Below are 23,073 nucleotides of genomic sequence, written 5' to 3'. Positions count from 1 at the left end.
TTCGTAGATGTGGTATGCTGGCCATTCTCTTATCTTGATAATACCGGTTATAATTGAATTTGGCCCTGTAGCTCTTCACTGCGCTTCTAGGTACTTCATTTGTATTAATCATCTCAACCATATACAGTTTCTTCAACCTTATGTTGACCTTTTTTCACTCTAGTTACAAAAAAACACTTGTTTTTACTTTCTGAATCCTGAAATACAGTTGGGGAATAAACTGACAATGTTACATTTTACGTTCACTTTCAGTTCAAAGTTTTCAGATGAACCCCAGTAACGGCTATGGCCTTTTGTTGACCCTGTTGCTCTTTTTATTCATTCATCTCCCCACAACAGCACATATGGGTCTATGGCTGCTAGGAAGAGGCTCGCCCAGGAAGGGGTGCAGGGCGCCCCCGTCAACAAGAGAAAGTCTCTCCTGATGAGGCCCCGCCACTACAGCCCCAGTGAGGCGTGCTGTGAGGAGGAGAACGAGGACCTGGCACCGCCACAGGACAAAGAAGAGCTGAGGAACATTGACACTCCAGCAGGTAGACAGATGTCCTGTTGTTTGTCTGTTTTGATGAACAATTGACGCTGAATTTTAAAATCCCATCTGTTGCATTCATATTTCCCTCCTTCTCTATTGCCTGTCTGCTCGCCATCAGCCAGACCCCATAGTCATTGTGTATTGGAAGTGAAAGACGAGACTGCTTGGTTCACATTAGTTGTGTCTGTCTCACGTCCTCAGTCCTACTTTTGACAGCTTATCTGCCATGATATTTTTGGCATGGCTTTTCCCCCTATTTTTGATGAGGCCAGATTTCAGACTCATCCTTTTCTTTTTGTCTGTGTTTGGTTTTTCTGAAAAGCCATTCAAAAATGGGTTGAAAACACAGAGAATTGAATAATGATCATGTCTGCTTTAGGCCATTCTAATTAGAATGTCATCTGTTGATGTTTGTTTAGTAAAGTGAGTTGAGTTTAGAATATACACACGATTTATTGATTATTAACACAAGCTAATGTTGCATCTTAAACAGAACCAGGTTCCCTTCTGAAGTATGCTATTGCTTAACCATCTTCTTATAAAGCCAATGTACTCAACAATGACATAAGGAAATGTTTGTTTATTTCATTGAACCCCCCCCCCCAAGCAAAATATTTCTATTTCCAAATGAATTGAATTTTGAGCATTTTGGCAACAATACCCATGCTTTACATGTGCATTCTCACCCACTATAATCTGCACTTATTTGGTATAGTTTTAACGATGTAACTAAGCAACAAACGTAATTGTCCCCTTCGAAAGCTTTTGTTAGGCCCTCTAACACAGTCCAAATATACATAATTAGGCATAATGTCTACAGCTCATTATAGTACACATGTGGGTAGTTAAATGGACCAAGAGAGTAGCTCAATGAATTGTGCGGATTAATTGGAAATGGAATGTATTTGTTTCTGGGGTTCATATAACATTACAATTATCATAACCCTTTCTGCACTAGCTTCGCTATCTGTTTTTTCCCTTTGATATCTTTCTTTGTTCATATACCTCCCTCTCATGGTCTGTTTGTGTTTCAAGCAGAGCTTTTATGTGTCTGTATTCAGTCACCACTACCTACTTGTACTGTATTATAACCTTTTAATCAAGAAAAGTTGATATTTTTTATCAAAAGAAGGCACCTGCAAACAGCAAGCCCTATACAATACAGTGAACATGTATCAAAAGGCAGGCAACACAAAGCAATGACTGAACATTGTGTGATTAACATAAGCCTACATACATTTGTAAATATATTTTTGTCACAATCAGTTCTGGGGATATTTTATGTGAAATGTCGATGACAGTTAAAGTGGATAGAAAAAGCAATAAGAATGTAACAGCGGGATACTGTTCATATCTGCATTTTAAAACAAGAGGGAAAAATAAGCCGCTAATTTGGTCGAGCCGCACTGCGTTCAACTCCAGCCAAGCTCCAACCACACTGCAGAGCGCCTGTAATGGCTATTCTGGAGTACAAACTGTTCACCTGTTCCAATACACAAACCACAGGAGGGATCCATGTTTTTCTCTCCCATGCGGTCTCTTTTCCACTGCACTTCTCACTGTGTGTGTACAGTTGAAGTCGGAAGTTTACATACACTTAGGTTGGAGTCATTAAAACTCGTTTTTCAACCACTCCCCAAATGTATTTTTAACAAACTATAGTTTTGGCAGGTCGGTTAGGACATCTACTTTGTGCATGACACAAGTAATTTTTCCAACAATTGTTTACATACAGATTATTTCACTTATAACTCACTGTATCACAATTCCAGTGGGTCAGACGTTTACATATACACTAAGTTGACTGTGCCTTTAAACAGTTTGGAAAATTCCAGAAAAGGATATCATGGCTTTAGAAGCTTCTGATAGGCTAATTGACATAATTTGAGTCAATTGGAGGTGTACCTGTGGATGTATTTCAAGGCTACCTTCAAACTCAGTGCCTCTTTACTTGACATCATGGGAAAATCAAAAGAAATCAGCCAATACCTCAGAAAAAAAATTGTAGACCTCCATAAGTCTGGTTCATCCTTGGGAGCAATTTCCAAACGCCTGAAGGTACCACGTTCATCTGTACAAACAATAGTACGCAAGTATAAACACCATGGGACCACGCAGCCGTCATACCGCTCAGGAAAGAGATGCGTTCTGTCTCCTAGAGATGAACGTACTTTGGTGCAAAAGGTGCAAATCAATCCCAGAACAACAACAAAGTACAAAAGTATCTAAATCCACAGTAAAACTAGTCCTATATTGACATAACCTGAAAGGCCGCTCAGCAAGGAAGAAGCCACTGCTCCAAAACCGCCATAAAAAAGCCAGACTACGGTTTGCAACTGCACATGGAGACAAAGATTGTACTTTCTGGAGAAATGTCCTCTGGTCTGATGAAACAAAAATAGAACTGTTTGGCCATAATGACCATCGTTATGTTTGGAGGAAAAAGGAGGAGGCTTGCAAGCCGAAGAACACCATCCCAACCGTGAAGCATGGGGGTGGCAGCATCATGTTGTGGGGGTGCTTTTCTGCAGGAGGGACTGGTGCACTTCACAAAATAGATGGCATCCTGAGGGAGGAAAATTATGTGGATATATTGAAGCAACATCTCAAGACATCAGTCAGGAAGTTAAAGCTTGGAAGCAAATGGGTCTTCCAAATGGGCAATGACCCCAAGCATACTTCCAAAGTTGTGGCAAAATGGCTTAAGGAAAACAAAGTCAAGGTATTGGAGTGGCCATCACAAAGCCCTGACCTCAATCCTATAGAACATTTGTGGGCAGAACTGAAAAAGCGTGTGCGAGCAAGGAGGCCTACAAACCGGACTCAGTTACACCAGCTCTGTCAGTAGGAATGGGCCAAAATTCACCCAACTTATGGAGGGAAACTTGTGGAAGGCTACCCGAAACGTTTGACCCAAGTTAAACAATTTAAAGGCAATGCTACTAAATACTAATTGAGTGTATGTAAACTTCTGACCCACTTGGAATATGATAAAATAAATAAAAGCTGAAATAGAAAGATTTATCTACTATTATTCTGACATTTCACATTCTTAAAATTAAGTGGTGATCCTAACTGACCTAAGACAGGGAATCTTTACTAGGATTAAATGTCAAGAATTATGAAATTGTGTTTAAATGTATTTGGCTAAGGTGTATGTAAACTTCTGACTTCAACTGTATGTGTGTGTCATCCATCTGTACAAAAATAAGTTATTTTCTGTCTGCTCTGTTAATTGTAACTAAACATAACTGACTTTTAATCTTTGTTGAACAGGCTGATATTCGTATGCCTTTGTTTAGAATTAAATGTCTCTAGCAACAAAAAGATTATCAGCCACGTCATTGCATGTCTCAAAAAATCCAGCTTCATATTTTGCATCAAAAAAGGAGTTTAACCATGTCTTTCATTCACCTACTTCCTCTGTTGCTGGTCTGTCTTCACCTGCCTTGTATTGTGGTAGTGAATATACATCACATCCCTACATTTACACAATCCAAAATCATATGCTTCAAAACAAAAGTCGTTTTTTTTTGGCAGAGGTTCGCCAGTCAGAGCGCTACACTTCCTGCATTTAGCAGCTTTTATTTTGAGGGATTAAGTTGTATACTATGACCTGATAATGACTAGTAGTATCGGTTTGATAATGCCTTTATCATCCTCAGTGGAATCCACTTACTAGATTATATAGCCTACAGAATTGCATCCTAAATTATCTCCAGATCTATCAACCTATTGGATCCCCCCCTCTTACATTTAATTTGCTCTGTGACGTCTTAAGAGGATAGATCTACTCCGTACTGTACAGCCTACTTATGATTTATAGAGTAAACACTCTTATGGCCTCAATAAAGAGCTTTAGCACTGAAAATAAGTTTCAGTGATTTGGGGGATCAAAAGATATTTTAGTGAATCAATCCAGATGATAGCATTCCATTGTTAATCATCGACCATGACTTAATATTAATATAATCAGGGGTGTCACTATATTAAGTGTCATTTAACATACATTTTGGGGAACTAAGAGCCTAGCTTTTCTGTTTGTTTCACTTAAACTGAACAATGCTTGAAACCAGAAATTCAAATGTCATGTCAAATATATTTGACCATTACACTCAGTCCTGGGATATAATAAACATTTTGATATGTCCATAAAAATGTCCACTGATAAAAAGAGGAAAAGCTTTATTTTAAAAGCTTTTAGTAAAGAATCAATGTAAAAATCAATTCTCAGGTGCATTCAGCATAATGACCTATTGAAAAAAGAGTAATAAAAAGAAAGAAAGAATAAAGGGAAATCAGGATTTTTGTAAAAAATGTAATACTGAAATGTTTTCCTCTTTCTTGGTTCTTGTGCTTACATATGAATATGGGTTCTTAAATGAGTTGTGTGTGATTGACAAGTTAATATCTTTAAAATCATAAAGCCCTGCTTGGCGTACACCTCAACTACTTAAAACTGATGTTCAGTGCCACAAGCCATGTAAATCTCTGTCATTATCTGGTCCGTCTAAATCCACATCAAGTTGTTGTATTCTGATTAGAGATTTCTAAGAAGAGGAAGACAATCTTGTTCTTCATCTTTAGGTTTCATGTTCAACTAGCCAAAACAAGTGTCTTGTGTATTATCTCTGATGTACTTGAGGAATTGCCAGGAAATCTTGCAGTTGCTGTCCTGTCCATACTATTACTATTTTCATTACATATTGTATTTGCCAATCCTCTTAACAGTAATTTCAAACGACAAGACATGCGTTTTCTAGATAAGAAAAAGTGTCACAAAATTCGCGTTGAATGTCTCTACAAAACATTATGACTAAGCTGAAGTGGGGACATACAGTGGGGCAAAAAAGTATTTAGTCAGCCACCAATTGTGCAAGTTCTCCCACTTAAAAAGATGAGAGAGGCCTGTAATTTTCATCATAGGTACACTTCAACTATGACAGACAAAATGAGAAAAAAAATCCAGAAAATCACATTGTAGGATTTTTAATGAATTTATTTGCAAATTATGGTGGAAAATAAGTATTTGGTCACCTACAAACAAGCAAGATTTCTGGCTCTCACAGACCTGTAACTTCTTCTTTAAGAGGCTCCTCTGTCCTCCACTTGTTACCTGTATTAATGGCACCTGTTTGAACTTGTTATCAGTATAAAAGACACCTGTCCACAACCTCAAACAGTCACACTCCAAACTCCACTATGGCCAAGACCAAAGAGCTGTCAAAGGACACCAGAAACAAAATTGTAGACCTGCACCAGGCTGGGAAGACTGAATCTGCAATAGGTAAGCAGCTTGGTTTGACGAAATCAACTGTGGGAGCAATTATTAGGAAATGGAAGACATACAAGACCACTGATAATCTCCCTCGATCTGGGGCTCCACGCAAGATCTCACCCCGTGGGGTCAAAGTGATCACAAGAACGGTGAGCAAAAATCCCAGAACCACATGGGGGGACCTAGTGAATGACCTGCAGAGAGCTGGGACCAAAGTAACAAAGCCTACCATCAGTAACACACTACGCCGCCAGGGACTCAAATCCTGCAGTGCCAGACGTGTCCCCCTGCTTAAGCCAGTACATGTCCAGGCCCGTCTGAAGTTTGCTAGAGAGCATTTGGATGATCCAGAAGAAGATTGGGAGAATGTCATATGGTCAGATGAAACCAAAATAGAACTTTTTGGTAAAAACTCAACTCGTCGTGTTTGGAGGACAAAGAATGCTGAGTTGCATCCAAAGAACACCATACCTACTGTGAAGCATGGGGGTGGAAACATCATGCTTTGGGGCTGTTTTTCTGCAAAGGGACCAGGACGACTGATCCGTGTAAAGGACAGAATGAATGGGGCCATGTATCGTGAGATTTTGAGTGAAAACCTCCTTCCATCAGCAAGGGCATTGAAGATGAAACGTGGCTGGGTCTTTCGGCATGACAATGATCCCAAACACACCGCCCGGGCAACGAAGGAGTGGCTTCGTAAGAAGCATTTCAAGGTCCTGGAGTGGCCTAGCCAGTCTCCAGATCTCAACCCCATAGAAAATCTTTGGAGGGAGTTGAAAGTCCGTGTTGCCCAGCAACAGCCCCAAAACATCACTGCTCTAGAGGAGATCTGCATGGAGAAATGGGCCAAAATACCAGCAACAGTGTGTGAAAACCTTGTGAAGACTTACAGAAAACGTTTGACCTCTGTCATTGCCAACAAAGGGTATATAACAAAGTATTGAGAAACTTTTGTTATTGACCAAATACTTATTTTCCACCATAATTTGCAAATAAATTCATTACAAATCCTACAATGTGATTCTCTGGATTTTTTTTTTCTCATTTTGTCTGTCATAGCTGAAGTGTACCTATGATGAAAATTACAGGCCTCTCTCATCTTTTTAAGTGGGAGAACTTGCACAATTGGTGGCTGACTAAATACTTTTTTGCCCCACTATACAAGATTGTTACTCTCTCTGCCTAACCAAATGTTCTCTGAAAAGCATGGCCTTAATATGAACAATTGTTTCAAGCTTGAAAAAAAACATCACAACATAGTTTTTGTTCTCTTTTGCTTTTACTTTGTTTCTAAGATGGATACTCAGAAACACTTAACGAGCCCAAGAGAAATGGCTGCCAGGACGCAATAACAAAACCCAATGATTCCTTTGGATGGTCTGAAGTGGTGACTGACTCTCCCCATCAGGAGGCTGCAGCCTCAGAAACTCTGGAGGACGAAGAGGTGGCGGAACAAATCCAAGAAGAAGAGGAAGAAGACCAAAGTCAGGACAGAATGAGTATGACTTGCAGTTCGTCGCCACGTAAAAGCCCATACGGAGACAGCTGGGAAGCCGAGTGGGAGCCTCTGTCCCTGTCTCATTCTGCAAGGGTGAATGGCTCCAATGGCTCTATCAGCAGCCCCTCCAAAGCCACCACCAGAGAAAGATACCTATTGGGAAGAAACGACTACCTACACATGAGAGACCATGATCCTGACTCGGTCCTTAGTGGGTACAACATGGGCAGAGCAGGTCCCTTCCAGACAGGGCCTCTGCGGCTCTACCGATCAACCCCCAGTGAGGAGGACAGTGAGGGGGAGCCAGAGGTGGAGAGGCCTCCTCGGCTGGAGGCCTGGGCCCTGGGCCTGCAGGAGATGGAGAGACCCCTGAGCCTGGAGATGGACAGAGGAGACAGAGGAGAACGGGACAGAGACAGAGGAGACAGAGACTGGGAGAGAGGGAGGGTGAACCTGAGCCTCCTGGAGCAGGCCATGGCATTGCAGTCAGAGCAGAGGCAGGTCCTCCACAATGCCTACAGGGAGATGGATAGGTTCCTACTGGAGCAGATGACCAATGAGAGGAGGCACCAACGGCTACTGGATGTGGACACCAGGGTGAGCTATCATGGATGCAAAGGTACAAATACTTCATTTGAAAATATCTTATTTCTTTGTCAATTCAAGATTCTAGATGTTTTATTTTAAAACAGGTTTTTATCAACGTAATGACAGTGAGGACCCTTTTAAGTCCATCCTTTGTTTTTGTATGTGTACTATTAAGGCCACTTGAGAACAATAGAACTACATACAGTGGATATTGCACTTATTCCAATGAAGAGTAGTGGGCATAAAATAAGTATGCAGCAGACATGATTATGCATGTTTATCTAGTATGAATTAGACCACTTGTGATTTCAATGATGAGGCGCTTCGAAACGTCAAAATAATAAAGAATCATATTCAGAGGGGCAAATCCTCTTAAGTACTAAACACATTTTGGCAACAATTGAAGTAATAAATAACCAGACTAAAATAAAAAAAAATAAAAAAATCTTCTGATGGAATTGCTACTACCCAGAATATTGGATTTTGATAGGAATCAACTGGATACTTAACCATGACCATAAGTCTTAAATCCGCCCAAAGTACCCCTCATGTTTTCCACTGATTCTTCAAATGACTGCAGCCTAATGTGTAATCCCAAATGTAATCTTTCGATGGATGGGCATTAAGAAGTCAATGCCCCGTGTTGAACTGGAAGCCTTAACTAAAAGGACAGATTAATATAGAAGCATTTTGCGAAAAGTGTCTGGCTCTTTGCATGATACTGTACTTTAATCTGTTTGTTTCTATGTACATACAGATTCATTTGAGCATTTCTCAGAATCTCACTTAAAATAGTTTCGAGGAACATTCATGCAAGCAACATTTACAAGTTTAATGAAATATCAAATTGAAGTTCATTAGAATTTTGCCAAAAGCTATTACCTTTGTTGCACTCTTTGCTTGTGTGGGTAATGAAGGTTACAAAGCATGCTAAGAATGATACTGCAACATTCTTGAAGGTGTCATAAGATTGTTATGAATGGATGTGTGAATGTCTATGTATTAATCTAAGCGCCCCTGTTATTTGCCTCCTCCCAGACTCTCCACGACCAGATAAGAAGGATATAAGATGTCCTACCCCTGGTTGTGACGGCACTGGCCATGTCACTGGTCTGTACCCCCACCACAGGAGTCTGTCTGGCTGTCCCCACAAAGTCAGAGTCCCCCCAGAGAGTAAGTCACTCAGACATACATCAGGTATTCTTGAAAGTCAGGACAAAACCAATGTATCTTCACTTAAATCTACATGTACATACAGGTGTAGGATCTTAATTTGATCACTATTTTGTTGCTGAGAACTTTCCTGCACAGCTGTAAATGGAGATGAGCTTCGTGATGTACATAAATTCACTGAAAACCCACACGGTTATATTAACAGAATTGTACTTTCCCTGTAGCCTACTTTAGGCCAGCTAATGGCCTAACCACCGATTATGGACTAAATGTTCACATCATGTTGCTGCAGGATTATTTTTCTCTGACAATATAGGTGAAATTAAGATCCTACATATGTATAGAATAGAAAGTGATGCTTTTTTACTGAAAATAAGTACTGATGTTTAAATAAAACCTTCAAAGTTATCAAGTGGTTCCAGAAACTGATTGAGGGGCATTCATTCTACATTTATAGAATCATGAAGTGAGACTTGTTGTCACCTACAGTTTTCTTGTAATTTCTGAATATTGTAAATGTTTTTTATTGGCTGTGGTTTAGTCATTTCAATGTAACATAACAAGCATCCAACATTAAACAGTAATGTTACAAAAGGAACAGAAAAAGTAATTAACTTTTTTCAATATGCAAGCATGTGCTCTTAGACCAGAAGCAATGTTTGCAAATCAAAGGGGTTGCTAATGCTGTATTCAAAAATAAATAGACAACTCCTGCAAACTAATTGGAAAATATGTACAGAAGAGAAAAGTTCCCAAGGACACAGAGTAGAACTCCAACTCTAGCTAGGTTTCCGTCCAATTGGCCACAGATTTTCATGTGAATATTTAAACATCTGCATGAAATCATATGAGCTTTTCCCCACCAGAGATGTTTCCATCAAATTGTGGATAAAAGGCTGTGCGTGATGATGTGGTGCTTTTTGTTCTATTTTTATTGCCACTAAGGTATTTATATTATGCGACCAACACACAGTGCACTGATAATGGGAACAGTGTTAGTTAGATATGCTTGTGTCCATAATTGTATGACTTTTCTAAGGATCTGTGCTCTTGGTTTTTCTCTGATGTCAGTACAAAGAACGTGTGAATTGAATTGATGTATCTATAAATGAACAAGCAGACTGTATGCCTTTAGTTTACCTTGATCACTCTGGATACATTATTATTTTCCAGTATTATAATTTTGTTCTCTGTTATTGTGTTAACTCTTGATCCCCCCCATGAACTCGGTCACCGCTGACGCAGTACATTCGTCACCGCTGACGCAGTACATTCGTCACCGCTGACGCAGTACATTCGTCACCGCTGACGCAGTACATTCGTCACCGCTGATGCAGAATATTCGGCACCACTGATTGTATAGTAAATCTCTCCTTCTACTGAGCCTACTGTTTCACCTACTGTCCCTCTCCTATCTGTCTCCAGTCCTGGCCATGCATGAAAACATCCTCAAGTGTCCTACTCCCGGGTGCACAGGAAGGGGCCATGTAAACAGCAACCGTAGCACCCACCGGAGGTACATCCTGCAGGACTAACCCATTAAACATGACATACTGTACATAGACAGGTTCAATGGGTTTGATCTCCTCCTCCTCCCCCAGTCTCTCAGGCTGCCCCATTGCTGCTGCAGTGAAAGTCTCCAAACCTCAAGAGGAGAGCCCCAAATGCAGACAAGCACCTGAACGATTGTCCAGGTAAAATCACGAGGGGAGAATGTATGTTATAATATGTGTTATAGCTGTAATTTTGCAATATTGCCATTTTGACATTACATTATGATGACAGTAAACCATTGAGACATTGAAAACTATACTATGAAACTAATTGATTGAAGTTCGGAGAGAGCATAGTCCCTTTGATACAAAACAAAGTGTGTCAATTGCAATATCATATAAAATCAGGAGGTATGTTGGTTAACATTTACAGTATCGTAACCAGTTTATTTATTCAGTGTATTGTAAAAGGAATTACAATATATAGCCTATCAAAACTTCACAGACATGGTTTCTCACTATCACTTGTTCTTAAGCAATGGTTTAAGGTCCCATGAGATTCTCCCTATTAGGGACACAGAGCATCACAACTCTTTGTTCCCTGTAGAAAAATCACAGGCAGACTGCCAATCCATACAAAATTAATTAGTTGGGTAACATGTCTGTGTGTGCGTCTACAATACAGATCAGATCCCACATCCAGGAGGAGGACATTGATATTATTCAAACAACACTGTGTCCATTACTTCACAGCCACCTCATATGGATATTATTCACACTATAATGTTGATTACGTCCAAAATCATCACCACCTCTTCCACAGCCCATGCCTAATGTGCATCCATGTGTCTATCATATCCTATGCATTTTATTTGACACTGTAGCCACTTTCCTGCCCACTTGTGTGCATGTGTCAATTTCCTGGATCCTTACATGCGTTTCATTTGACACATACAGTAGCCACTTTCCTCATCAAATCCAACAACACCTCGTCTTCTTGGATTCTTCTCCAACCAGGCCTCTCGGCCCCCTCATGAAGAAGTTGGAGTTGAATCAGTATAACTACAGGTTCGCCCATCACCATCCTGTCACCACCGCCTTGCAAGCCAACCTCACCAAGGACATGGACAAGTACAGCAAGATCCGCTTTGATTACGCCAGCTTTGATGCACAGGTCTTCGGCAAACAACCTCTGATGGCACCCAACCAGGACCAAGAAATCTCTTCTTCACACTTCCCTGACTGTGAGTTTCGCACATTTGATTTGATTCAAAGGGGGGCGGAGGGAGATTGGCTGTACCATAACAGCGTGTCAAGCCACATTAAAGGGATTTAATGTGCAAGTGTTGCTCATCCTCTGCCACAAATGTGCAGCTCAGTAGGACACTATGCAAATACATGATCAGACAACAACCAAACTAAGAGTATGCAACACACTTACAAGGTTCCTGTAAACAAGACATTCATGCTTGTTTAATATATATATATTTTTTATCAACACAGACCTTTTCTATTCAAGCACAGACTGATCCCACTGCAACCACAGTGTAAAAATTAACGTGCTGATGACATGTACCATACTGTATGTTATAATGTAGGGGGTATAATCATGTGTTCCCAGATCTCTGTGAAAGTTTCTGTATCTGAGTTCTGTTATCCAACAGCTCTACAGTACACTGGCTTTCTGGGCTCCCCTGGCAATCGCCTGCCCACGCCAGGCCCTGGACGCCACAGCCCACCCAGCCATTACAAACTTGGAGGTGAGGGGCTCCAAGCCACCTCTGCCACCACTGCCATCCTCAACCTCTCCACCCGCTACCGAAGCAACATGGAGTCCATCTCGGGTCGGCCCTTGGCGTCCTCCACAAAGGTAGTCAAATTAGACCAATTATTTAATGTGGTCATTTTAAAGCAACTCTGATTTGTTTATAAAAAGGGTGAAACATCAAAAGGACAGTTTTTGGCAAAGGAAACGTTGTCTCTGGTGGCGGTGAAACAAGAGGTCCCCCTCCGTAAAGCATTAATGTACACAAAATAACATTTGTGTAATCACATCATAAGAAGAAAATACAACAAACATTTCTCAATTACAGTAAGATTCTGTAGTTCCTGTAAAACATGTGGTCATGCATTTAATTTCTACTTTCATGGTAATAGACAAAGAGAGAAAAAAAAAAAAATAACTGTATGAAAGTGTCTCTTGCATGCTGCAGATGGCGTAAGATATTTAGCTTAGTAATATATTATCCAGGATAAGCTCTGCCTCTATCAGATGGCCTATACAACTAGTTCAGTGGCTTAAACCAATCAGCTGAAGAACTCATTAGCTGAAATATTTTATTCTCTCAAAATCCCCCCGATTTTATTAAATGTGCACCAGTTTAGTTTACAATTTGACACCTTTGTGCACATCCTATATAATCTCTAGTGGGAAAACCCCCAACTGCCCTGTCCACTACGCAGAAAACTGTGATCCTCTCAACTGAACTGAAACATGGCCTTCCTATGCATTAACTTTAACTGCATGACAATGAATGTCTCAAAACCCAAACAAGGTCTTTCTACAGTATGTAATTAATGTCAGAATATTGATAGATAGATGATTCAAGGTTTCCAACACCTACACAGTACAGGACCCAGCTTGGTGAGCTGATAATGTGGCCTTGTACCAGGTACCAACCCACTGAATGAATAAAACAGTGTTAACAAGTTAATCATCTGTCCTCTTCTGCAGAGGATTTATGTAGCATACTCCGTATGGGGCCATGCTACTCCTATGTGTCTGTAGCTCTGTAGGCTACCAGTAACGCAAAGGCAAGAAAAGCATCACAACTCAATGTGGAATGCTCATCTATCTCTCCTGCGATTGAGATGTTACCACACATGTCTACCACATGTCACCATCACACACATCATTAAAATGGATAGCCACACATGCAATGCCCATGAAAATTATACCCATTCATTAATTTGAAAGGCTGTCTTTTGTTAAAAAAAAGAAAGAAAAAAAAAAAAGTTTTTTTTGAATATAGGTATAATGGGACATATGCCAGATGTAGGCCACATTTCAGCATTTAATGAGGTAAAACTTCTAATACTATAAAACCTAATAAGCCACAAGTGCACATAGCATTTGACATAGCACAGAATGAGTAACACATCTGTCAATGAGAGAACTTATGCTACATTAAGCTTTTAATTTTTGTTTTAATGGTGATGACCTAAAACCAGCACCCACAGCTGCCATCTTGGTTTTGTGTCCTAGAAAACAGACCGATGACACAGCTGTCACTGACAAACTATACACCAAGGAGCGATTATTATTTTGTTCAACAGAATTAATGCTGGCTTAACACCATACTTTACCCTGGTGTTAGATAATCACGACATGTCTTATTTTCATGTAAATGTATATTTGAGGGGCAATTGAAGTTATTTCTCACAGGAATTATACACGTTGTTATTTTTAGAAAGGTATACCGTTAAAGTATTGCATTAGGTAAAAAGGGTATATCATAGTGGTGTATTAATTTCAGTCTTCACTACTTCATACAGTAACTCTCATTTCTCATTCCAATACAGACTGACATCACAGTCTCTCCTTTTTTGTGAACTGTTGACTATTTAATAAAAGTGACTCCATTGTAACCTTATGACTATAACTGAGTCTACCTTGTGAATTTATTCTCCTTTAGGACATGCCCATAGAAGTGGATGAGAACGGCACTCTGGACCTGAGTATGAAGAAGGGTCGGGAGGTGAAAGCCCCACCCCAGGTGCCTTTGGGAGACGCTACCCAGTCCCCTCCTGAGTCCACTCTGTCCAAGCAGGCCGGAAGTGTGCACATCAGCCCTGCCTTCTACCAGGCTCTGTGCGAGAGAGACACCTGGGACACCCCTCTCAACTTCAGCAAAGCACAGCAACAAATAATGCACAACAGAGAGGTAAAAATAACAACTTTGCTGTTCCTCCTTTTAAATACTCAAGAAATACTGTACAAGATACCTATGAAACAGAAGAATAAAGCTTGTTTTGTTAACTTTGTTGATAAACAGATGAACATTAACATACCAACAGGCCCCTGGTCTATAAGGGTGATATGGGCATACAATATATAATGATAGATAACTGTGAACACAGTGTATGTTCCTAATAAATCTCTTGTTAAAGAGCATGAACTTCATAGCTGGTATTCCTGGTTGTTGTTGACATTTGTCCTGTAAATAATTCACTGACGACAACATCTTGTGCTGAACACAGAATCTTTGAGAAACTAAATCCAAATGTTTTACATTACATATCCATATAAATACCGTCCGTGTGGATTATCTGACTTTAAATGGATGTATGGTTTACTGTAAGTATTCTTAAGCGTAATCACTGACTTACCCCCCCACTCCTAGGCTTGTGTTTTAAGACTTTTTTTAAGTGGGGTGTTTTCATTGATAATTCACTTTTAGATCATGTTCAAGACTTAAGACTGACACAAGAAGTCAGGTGGTTAAGGAGATTTTTAAGGACACTATTATTAAGACTGCATCAGAAATGGCACCCTATTCCCTATGTAATGCACTACTTTTAACCAGGGCCCATAGGGCTCTGTTAAAAAGTAGCTCACTATATAGTGAGAAGGGTCAATTTCGAATGTACCTATGTCTCTCAGCAGGAAGATTTTGATGACGCTTCTCTGGAGGACCAGAGCTACTCTGGAGACGCAAGCATGTTCAGCCCCAAGACCGATATGCTCTTAAGAGACTCTAAGAAAGAGCTGATGAGGTATATCATGTTTAACGTTGGGTCTGCTCGTTCTGGAGGTCCAGTGAAGGGAGAAGTTGACATCTTGCTGCTTCTTTGCTCAGTCATCTGTGTATCATGTGCATTTCCCTCTAAAAATGTCAGCTGACAGATGGTCAGTATTAATAACAAAAGTGTAATTCCCAACCAGACCTGTTTAAATAGGGCATTATAATTGGGGTGAATGAATACACGCTCAGTGAAATGCGCTGGACACAATCTTTCCTGTTATTAGCTCTTATATTGTTACCTATTATATATTACATGTTGTTGTGACTGGTATGTCTGCAGGTTCATGTGAAGAATGTATCTTGTTAAAAGTGAGTTTTTACATGTCTGTATGTCCTCAAAATGAGCTTACCACTCTTGGCTTTGTAGTTAGACTGCATGTTCTATGGAATTAGTATCCACTCTATGGTAAGGTATGATTGAGTAGTTTACAGAAAACAATTAGATCTGCCAAGGGATTTACGAACAACTTCTGCCACACCAAATAAACATTGAAAATAAACATCGAAATTACTAAATTTCCTGCTGTACTAACTTCCGCTTCCACTAATGCAATTCAACGTCATGTTAAAAAGGTTAATACACTATCAGAAGTCCATGTATTGTAGAGTATGGTCTAACTAAGTGTTGTGTTCTCTGCAGCTGTCCTACCCCTGGCTGTGACGGTAGTGGCCATGTTACAGGAAATTATGCATCACATCGAAGGTAATTAGACACTGTTAACACCAGCTAGTAAATACTGTACGGCCTGGTTCAGAGGAACTATGTTGACTGTTTCATATTGATCAGTATTATATGCTGCTGAAAATGAAAGGGAAAAGTTTTTTTATTTTTTATTTTTTACATTCAAATAGCATTGTAATAACTCTGGTGTGGATCCTCTGTCTGTAGTGTATCTGGGTGTCCCCTGGCTGACAAGACTCTCAAATCACTGATGGCAGCCAACTCTCAGGAACTAAAGTACGTGTTGTCCTGTCAGTCATCATCTTACCACTATTTATAGACATATCATTCACCTGTTTGGGTTCACTGATTCAACTTTGTGCTGTTTTATTGGTTTACATTATACATTCCACCTGGTCTCATGCCGCTTTAGTCATACATTGACTATATTGAATATGGACTTTTCTCCAATTCATGTGATCAGGCTGCATACATTTACATTATGCAATGTACTGGGTATCTACTGACCTCATACGTTTATTTTTTTAAATTCATGCATTTAAATATGATATCATTGTCCCAGACAACGTGGCACTGAGTTTCGCCTGTTCTGTCGGTCTCTCCGCCTGCAGGTGCCCAACACCTAGTTGTGATGGATCTGGACATGTGACAGGGAATTATTCTTCACACAGAAGGTAGTCTAGACTGGATCGCACAAATTACTGAGTAGATGAATAGGGATGTGTTTGATTCTCATTGTCTAGGTATTTATTTTTTATTAGTTTATACATTTTAGACAATTAATAAACTGCGATTTAACTGATTGATTCTTGTTGTTGCTTAATGTAGTTTCCAATGACAGGCTATGTGAGAACATCATCTTATCACTGATGAAAGAGTTAGCTTTATTTTAGCCCTAAAGTAGTGTTCATTATTGTTAAACCGTATCGTCTCTAAACATTTGTAGTTTGTCAGGATGTCCACGTGCCAGAAAGGGAGGCTTGAAGCTTACACCAAACAGAGATGAAAAAGACGACCAAGAAATAAAGTAAGATATTTTTCTTCTCATTATGATTTCTGTTTCATATTTGTTGTTTTAGTTTTGTACTTTTCTTGTTAACTATTCTAGTGCTGGCATGCATGCCTACGTGAATGAAAGTACTTGTATCATGTTGTAAAGAGGTCATTATACCAGAAAGACAAAAAGGAAATGGTTTTCCTGTCCATAATTTACTAAAGCTATCTTTCAAGGATTAACAACGTATTAAATACATGTTTCAAACGTTGTAGTATTTTTCGTTGTCTTAATAGAACATCTGGCTTATCATGCTCTTGTGTGCATTGTGTTCTTGTATTGTTTATTTAAGGTCCCCCATACTACGGGATGTGATCAAAGCTTAATTGTTCTAGATGCAGTTGTCTCTGTAAAAAGCAGTGTGTAAAGTACTTAAGTAAAAATACTTAAAGTACTACCTAAGTAGTTTTTTGGGGTATCTGTACTTTACTATTTATATTTTTGACTACTTTAACTTTTACCTGACTAAAGAAAATAATGTACTTTTTACTCCATACATTTTCTCCGACAACCAAAAGTACCCGTTACATTTTGAATGTTTAGCAAGACAGGAAAATTGTCAAATTCAAGCACTTGTCAAGAGAACACGTGGTTATCCCTACTGCCTCTGGACTGGCGGACTCAATAAACACATGCATATTTTGTAAATAATGTTGAAGTGTGCCCCTGGCTGTCCATACATCTTAAAAACAAGAAAATGGTTCCGTCTGCTTTGCTTAATATAAGGAATTTAAAATTATTTATACTTTTACTTTTGATACTTTAGTATATTTAAAACCAAATACTTTTAGACTTTTACTCAAGTAGTATTTTACTGTCTGACTTTCACTTTTACTTGAGTAACTTTCTATTAAGGTATCTATACTTTTACTCAAGAATGACATTTGGGTACTTTTTCCACCACTGGTAAAAAGTATTATTGTGGGAAAGGTATGTACTTGATTACTGCTTAAATCCAAGCTCAGATGTATGAGACCTTGTTTACTTCTACATCTGGACAGATTTACCCTTCTTTTGAGATACTAATGCAGGGCCAAAACGTTAGGAGTTAGACTGGAATATATCTCATGCACAAGAGGGTGGGTGAGAGAACCTACATGTAGTGCATCTGTAAGGTTATTTGATTATTGTAAATTGTAGGCCATATGGCATGATTCCATTGTCCCGATGCCTTACACTCTTAGAAAAAAGGGTTCCAAAAGGGTTCTTCGGCTGTCCCCAAAGGATAAACCTTTGTGGTTCCAGGTGTAATTTTGGGTTCCATCTGTGGAATGGGTTCTACATGGAACTCAAAAGGGTTCTTCTTGGAACCAAAGGGGTTCTTCCTGGAACCAAAAAGGGTTCTTCAAAGGGTTCTCCTATGGGGACAGCCAAAGAACCCTTTTAGGTTCTAGATAGCATTTTCCCCCTAGGAGTCTACATATACCTGTAGTGTATGGATGAATGTAATGTGGTTGGGGTTGTTCTGTCCTCTAAGTGCTCCTGGTACTCTACTGAACAACAGAGTGCAACAATCTTTGTTACAGTAGCACTCTGTTCTGTTTGTACACTAGTTCTATGTACCATCTCAGCATGCCTTTCACCTTTACCAATAAGGGAAGGGGTCGGAAACCCTCGGGATACATGACAATTATGTGTAATTCATGTCACTCCATTACTGACTTGGAGAAAACAGAGCTGGGAAATGTAATTACCCTTATAACTCTTAATAATATTCAACAAGACTTGTGCTTATGTTTTGTTTATGTAGGTTATATCAATCTGAATGTGTTAATTATTCCAAAGTTTTTGTGGATTAACAACTTGGTTGCTACGATTATTTGAGCCTGTTGTCAGTTTTGTTGACTACATTTTTAATCAGCATTTTACTGGATTAATCAACATAATGGTTTGACAAATCTTCCGGTCTAGTTATTGAGGGATGTTTATGAACTGTGAAAATGATTTGTTTCAGTATATATGCATTTATTATGTGTGGTTTAAGAGGTTAAGTAAAGTCGTCTCAACTCAGTTCGACAGCATTTTGATCTACTTACATTTCCATTGTACCGAAACTGTGAACAGCGATATATTGACATATCTCAGATCATACGGTATTTACTACCTCTGTCATATCAAATGGTTTGAACTGCAAAACTATTCTGAGGAAAAAACAGCTTACTGGTGACAATCTTTCTCCTCTGCCTCATCTGAATGAGAATAGGCATCTGACTCCTGGGGTGTATTCAGTAATGTTAAACGTTCTGAATGTTGCTGAAATAGAATGAATAGACCTGACATAAGCATATCTGTTCTATACGATACATTATAAAATGTTCAGATAGAAATGTATCACCCTCCTTAACGAACCCCTTGTTTGTCCCCTGCTAGGTGTCCAGTGATGGGTTGTGATGGCCAGGGCCACACATCAGGGAAGTACACATCTCACCGCAGTGCAGGGAGCTGCCCCCTTGCTGCCAAGAGGCATAAAGAGTCATCCATCAATGGCCTCCCCTTCCCCTGGAATAAGGCCTGCAAACAGGAACTGCCCCACTGTCCCCTGCCCGGTTGCAATGGCCTTGGACACGCCAATAACGTGTTTGTCACCCATAGAAGGTTAGCCTGCATTCACTCCATTCATTGTGTCCCATACAATACTAATGAAACAAGTTTATTTTTAAGTTTGTAAGTGAAGTTTCTCATTATTTTTCATTTTCTTTGTAAATAGTTTGTCTGGATGCCCTCTTAATGCTCAGAGTATTAAGAAGAAGTTGACAGGAGAGGAGATGATGACTATTAAACTTCAAGCCAGCAGTGGTAAGCCATTATAATATGATTGACAAACATGTTGTTTGTGCTGGTGGACTGTACATGTATGCTTTGGCAGGATAATGTATGTTATGGAAATGTTCATCTCAGTACCATCAGAGAATGTTTAGTCCCCCTGCTAGTTGAATCACTGAAGCAGCAGGTTTAGCTTGATTTTCATGCGAGTATTTCCTATTTTCAAACAGGAGTCGACAACAACGATGACGTGCAACACTTGGATCATGAAATCAAAGAACTGAACGAATCCAACCTGAAAATAGAAGCTGACATGATGCAACTGCAGACACAAGTAAATATCCACAACTGTGATGATATGTTTTTTAAAGGATTCATGCCCGGTTCAGGTTGACAAGTTTCCCTCTCCCCTGAAAGCAGATTTCATCGATGGAATGTAACCTGAAGACAATTGAGGAGGAGAACAAGATGATTGAACAGCACAACGACAGCCTTCTGAAGGAGTTAGCTCACCTCAGCCAGGCTCTTATCAACAGTCTCACAGACATCCAACTGCCTCAAATGGTAAAGTGGGCCTCATACGAACCTCCTCACTTGCACATGTAGCTTTTATCAAATAAATACAAATACTGAGCTATATTGTATGCTAATACAATTATTTTGTTTAACAAGTAATCATTTATTTTCTCAGAAAGATAGGGGTCAAAATTATTGGCACTCCTGTTTTCAGTACCTTTTAATGCCTCACCGTGCGAGGATAATGGCACTGAGCTTTTTTCTAAAATGTTTTATGAGATTGGAGAACACATGGGGAGAGAGCTTAGACCATTCCTTCACATCTTTCCAGATCCTTGATATCATTCGTCTGCTCTTATGGACTGCCCTCAAATTCAAACCACAGGTTTTTAATGGGGTTCAAGTCCGGACACTGAGGTGGCCATTTTAAAATGTTTATTTTGTGGTCAAGTAACAATTTCTTTGTGGATTTTGATGTGTGCTTGTAGTTATTGTCTTGCTGGAAGATCCACTTGCAGCCAAGATTCAGCCTCCTGGCAGAGGCAACCTGGTTTTTGGCTAAAATTTCCTGGGCTGTGTCTGAAATCTGGCTTGCCTACTAGTTACATAAACGACATACTGTGTACTAATCGTACTACATACTATTTAGAACGTACTCCCTAGTAAAAAGGTATACTGTAAGCAACAAATTTCAACATAATACTCATTCATATTGATAAGACGTCATCTAATGCCCATTCTCCCTTGTTCCCTACCATTCCTTCATTTTTGTAAAGTGTGTCCCCTATTCTGATTATCAGCTGTTATCAGCTGTGAAAAGACGATTCTCTTCCTCAATAGTGTGCAGTGAATTCTAGATGAAAAGCCCAAATGAGTATGACAACCTGGCATTTAAAGCATACAACATCAAAATGTCACATACTATAAAACTGCCTATTTTCGCATACCCAAAATGCCTACTATTTAGGACGTAAGTATAGGTATTCGGACACAGCCCTGGAACTGGGTAAAGTTGATTATGCCGTTGACCTTAACAAGGGCCCCAGGACCAGTGGAAAGCCCCATAACATCAAAGATTCACCACCATATTTTACAATATGTTTGGGGGTATTTTCTGCTTATGTATATCTATTTCGACGCCAAACCCACCACTGGTGTGCTGGGCCAAAGAGCTCTATTTTCATGTCATCCTACAATTTAAATGCCTTGAGTTTGCTAAACGGCATTGGCACTTGGATTGGAACCAGTGCTATGGTCAGATGGCTTGAAAATAGAGCTCTTTGGCCACGCATCTCACTATCTCAGTCTCCGGACTTGAAACCCATTGAAAACCTGTGGTTTGAATTGAAGAGGGCAGTCCATAAACGCAGACAAATGATATCAAGGATCTGGAAAGATTCTGTATGGAGGAATGGTCTAAGATCCTTCCAAATGTGTCCTTCAATTTCTTAAAACATTTTAGGAAAAGGCTCAGTGCCATTCTACCCGCAAGGTGAGGTATTGATAACAGGGGTGCCAGTAATGTTGACACCTATCTTTTTGAGAAAAACAAATGACAGTTTTAACAACATCTCTTTATCTGAGCAATTATGTAAGTCTAAAATAATATCGTTTTTGAATGTTTTTGAGCATAGAATATGGCTCAGTACTGTATTATTTTATACAGTATTTTTTGCTCATCTTTATCAAGGGTGCCAATAATTCTAGATCTGGTTGTGTATCTATAGTGACATAAAATTATTATTGTCACTATAAGCTTCAGTTTGTGAACTAATATTTGAAAATGTTTGTGTTTCAGGGGCCCATCAGCGAGCATAATTTCGAAGCCTATGTGAACACATTAACAGATATGTACAACAGCTCTGAGCATGACTACTCTCCCGAGTGTAAGGCTCTCTTGGATAATATCAAACAGGCTATGAAGGGAATCCACGTTTAAGCTGTCGAGCCATCAAGAGGAGGTATCTTTGAGTTGGGATAATGGCACTGGATGGCTGTGTGCAGTGATGGCTTAGTTGCATGTATAAGACAAGGCTTTGGGAAATGTGTCGACATTTCACCGTTGAATACATTGCACTGAGACAATTACCAGCCAAAAATAATTTGTAATTTTTTTAACGCTTCTGTATTCACTTGACATGTTTCTTCTGGTGAGATTTCTACCCCCCTTGCACTTAATTATTTTGAATGGTTTGCTTGATTTAAATCTGTATTTATTTGTTGTCTTTTTTATATTATTATTATTTATAATCCTTATTCATCAATGTATTTATTTCCACACATTTGTATTTATTTCTATCATTGTAAAATGCTAAATATTTGAAATCTTTTGACTAATTCTGCACATTGTAAATGACATTGAAGCACGTTCCAGTTTCAACCATAGCTCTCTTTCGTCATCTAGTGGTGGTTTATTTATATATCAGATCATGTCATAATAAAATAATTTGTATCTCCCATGAAGGTGGAGAACTCCACCAGAATAATCCAGAATCAACATGTTTTTTAATTGTTGCTTTTGCTTTCTATTTAATATTCAACACTGAATGTATGGTAAGATCTAAAATGCAATGTTAGTGTACATCTCTTAATTCAACAATATGTTAAGTTGACTGCAATTAGGGGAATTGCTTTCAGCTGTTCGCAAAATGCAACATTATTTTATTTCATTCAATGAACTGAATGTCA

The 23,073-nt window shown here is 39.3% G+C and overlaps 1 protein-coding gene across 1 annotated transcript; it reads left to right on the top strand.

The window, feature by feature from the left end:
* Positions 1-352: 352 nt before the first annotated feature.
* Positions 353-22,758, top strand: LOC120055325 (suppression of tumorigenicity 18 protein-like). Its single transcript, XM_039003199.1, has 19 exons — positions 353-533; positions 7,109-7,684; positions 7,751-7,930; positions 8,938-9,072; positions 10,498-10,588; positions 10,674-10,760; positions 11,583-11,809; positions 12,230-12,435; positions 14,261-14,509; positions 15,229-15,341; positions 16,011-16,073; positions 16,260-16,328; positions 16,664-16,726; positions 16,999-17,079; positions 19,477-19,701; positions 19,814-19,902; positions 20,100-20,203; positions 20,290-20,433; positions 22,184-22,758. Exons 1-19 carry the CDS (start codon positions 353-355, stop codon positions 22,322-22,324), a joined length of 3,024 nt encoding a protein of 1,007 aa, XP_038859127.1. The 3' UTR covers positions 22,325-22,758.
* The last annotated feature ends 315 nt before the right edge of the window (positions 22,759-23,073 follow it).

The sequence above is a fragment of the Salvelinus namaycush genome, chromosome 11 (assembly GCF_016432855.1).
Source record: "Salvelinus namaycush isolate Seneca chromosome 11, SaNama_1.0, whole genome shotgun sequence".
NCBI lineage: Eukaryota > Metazoa > Chordata > Actinopteri > Salmoniformes > Salmonidae > Salvelinus > Salvelinus namaycush.
The sequence above is the reverse complement of the archived record's forward strand: the minus strand, read 5'-3'. Positions and strand labels throughout refer to the sequence as shown.

Excerpts from the sequence above, each read along its gene's own strand:
- LOC120055325 (XM_039003199.1), top strand. The coding sequence starts at position 353 with ATGGCTGCTAGGAAGAGGCTCGCCCAGGAAGGGGTGCAGGGCGCCCCC. Across the intron at positions 15,342-16,010 it reads TCTAAGAAAGAGCTGATGAG|CTGTCCTACCCCTGGCTGTG; the intron begins GTATATCATGTT and ends TGTTCTCTGCAG. Across the intron at positions 16,329-16,663 it reads GCCAACTCTCAGGAACTAAA|GTGCCCAACACCTAGTTGTG; the intron begins GTACGTGTTGTC and ends CTCCGCCTGCAG.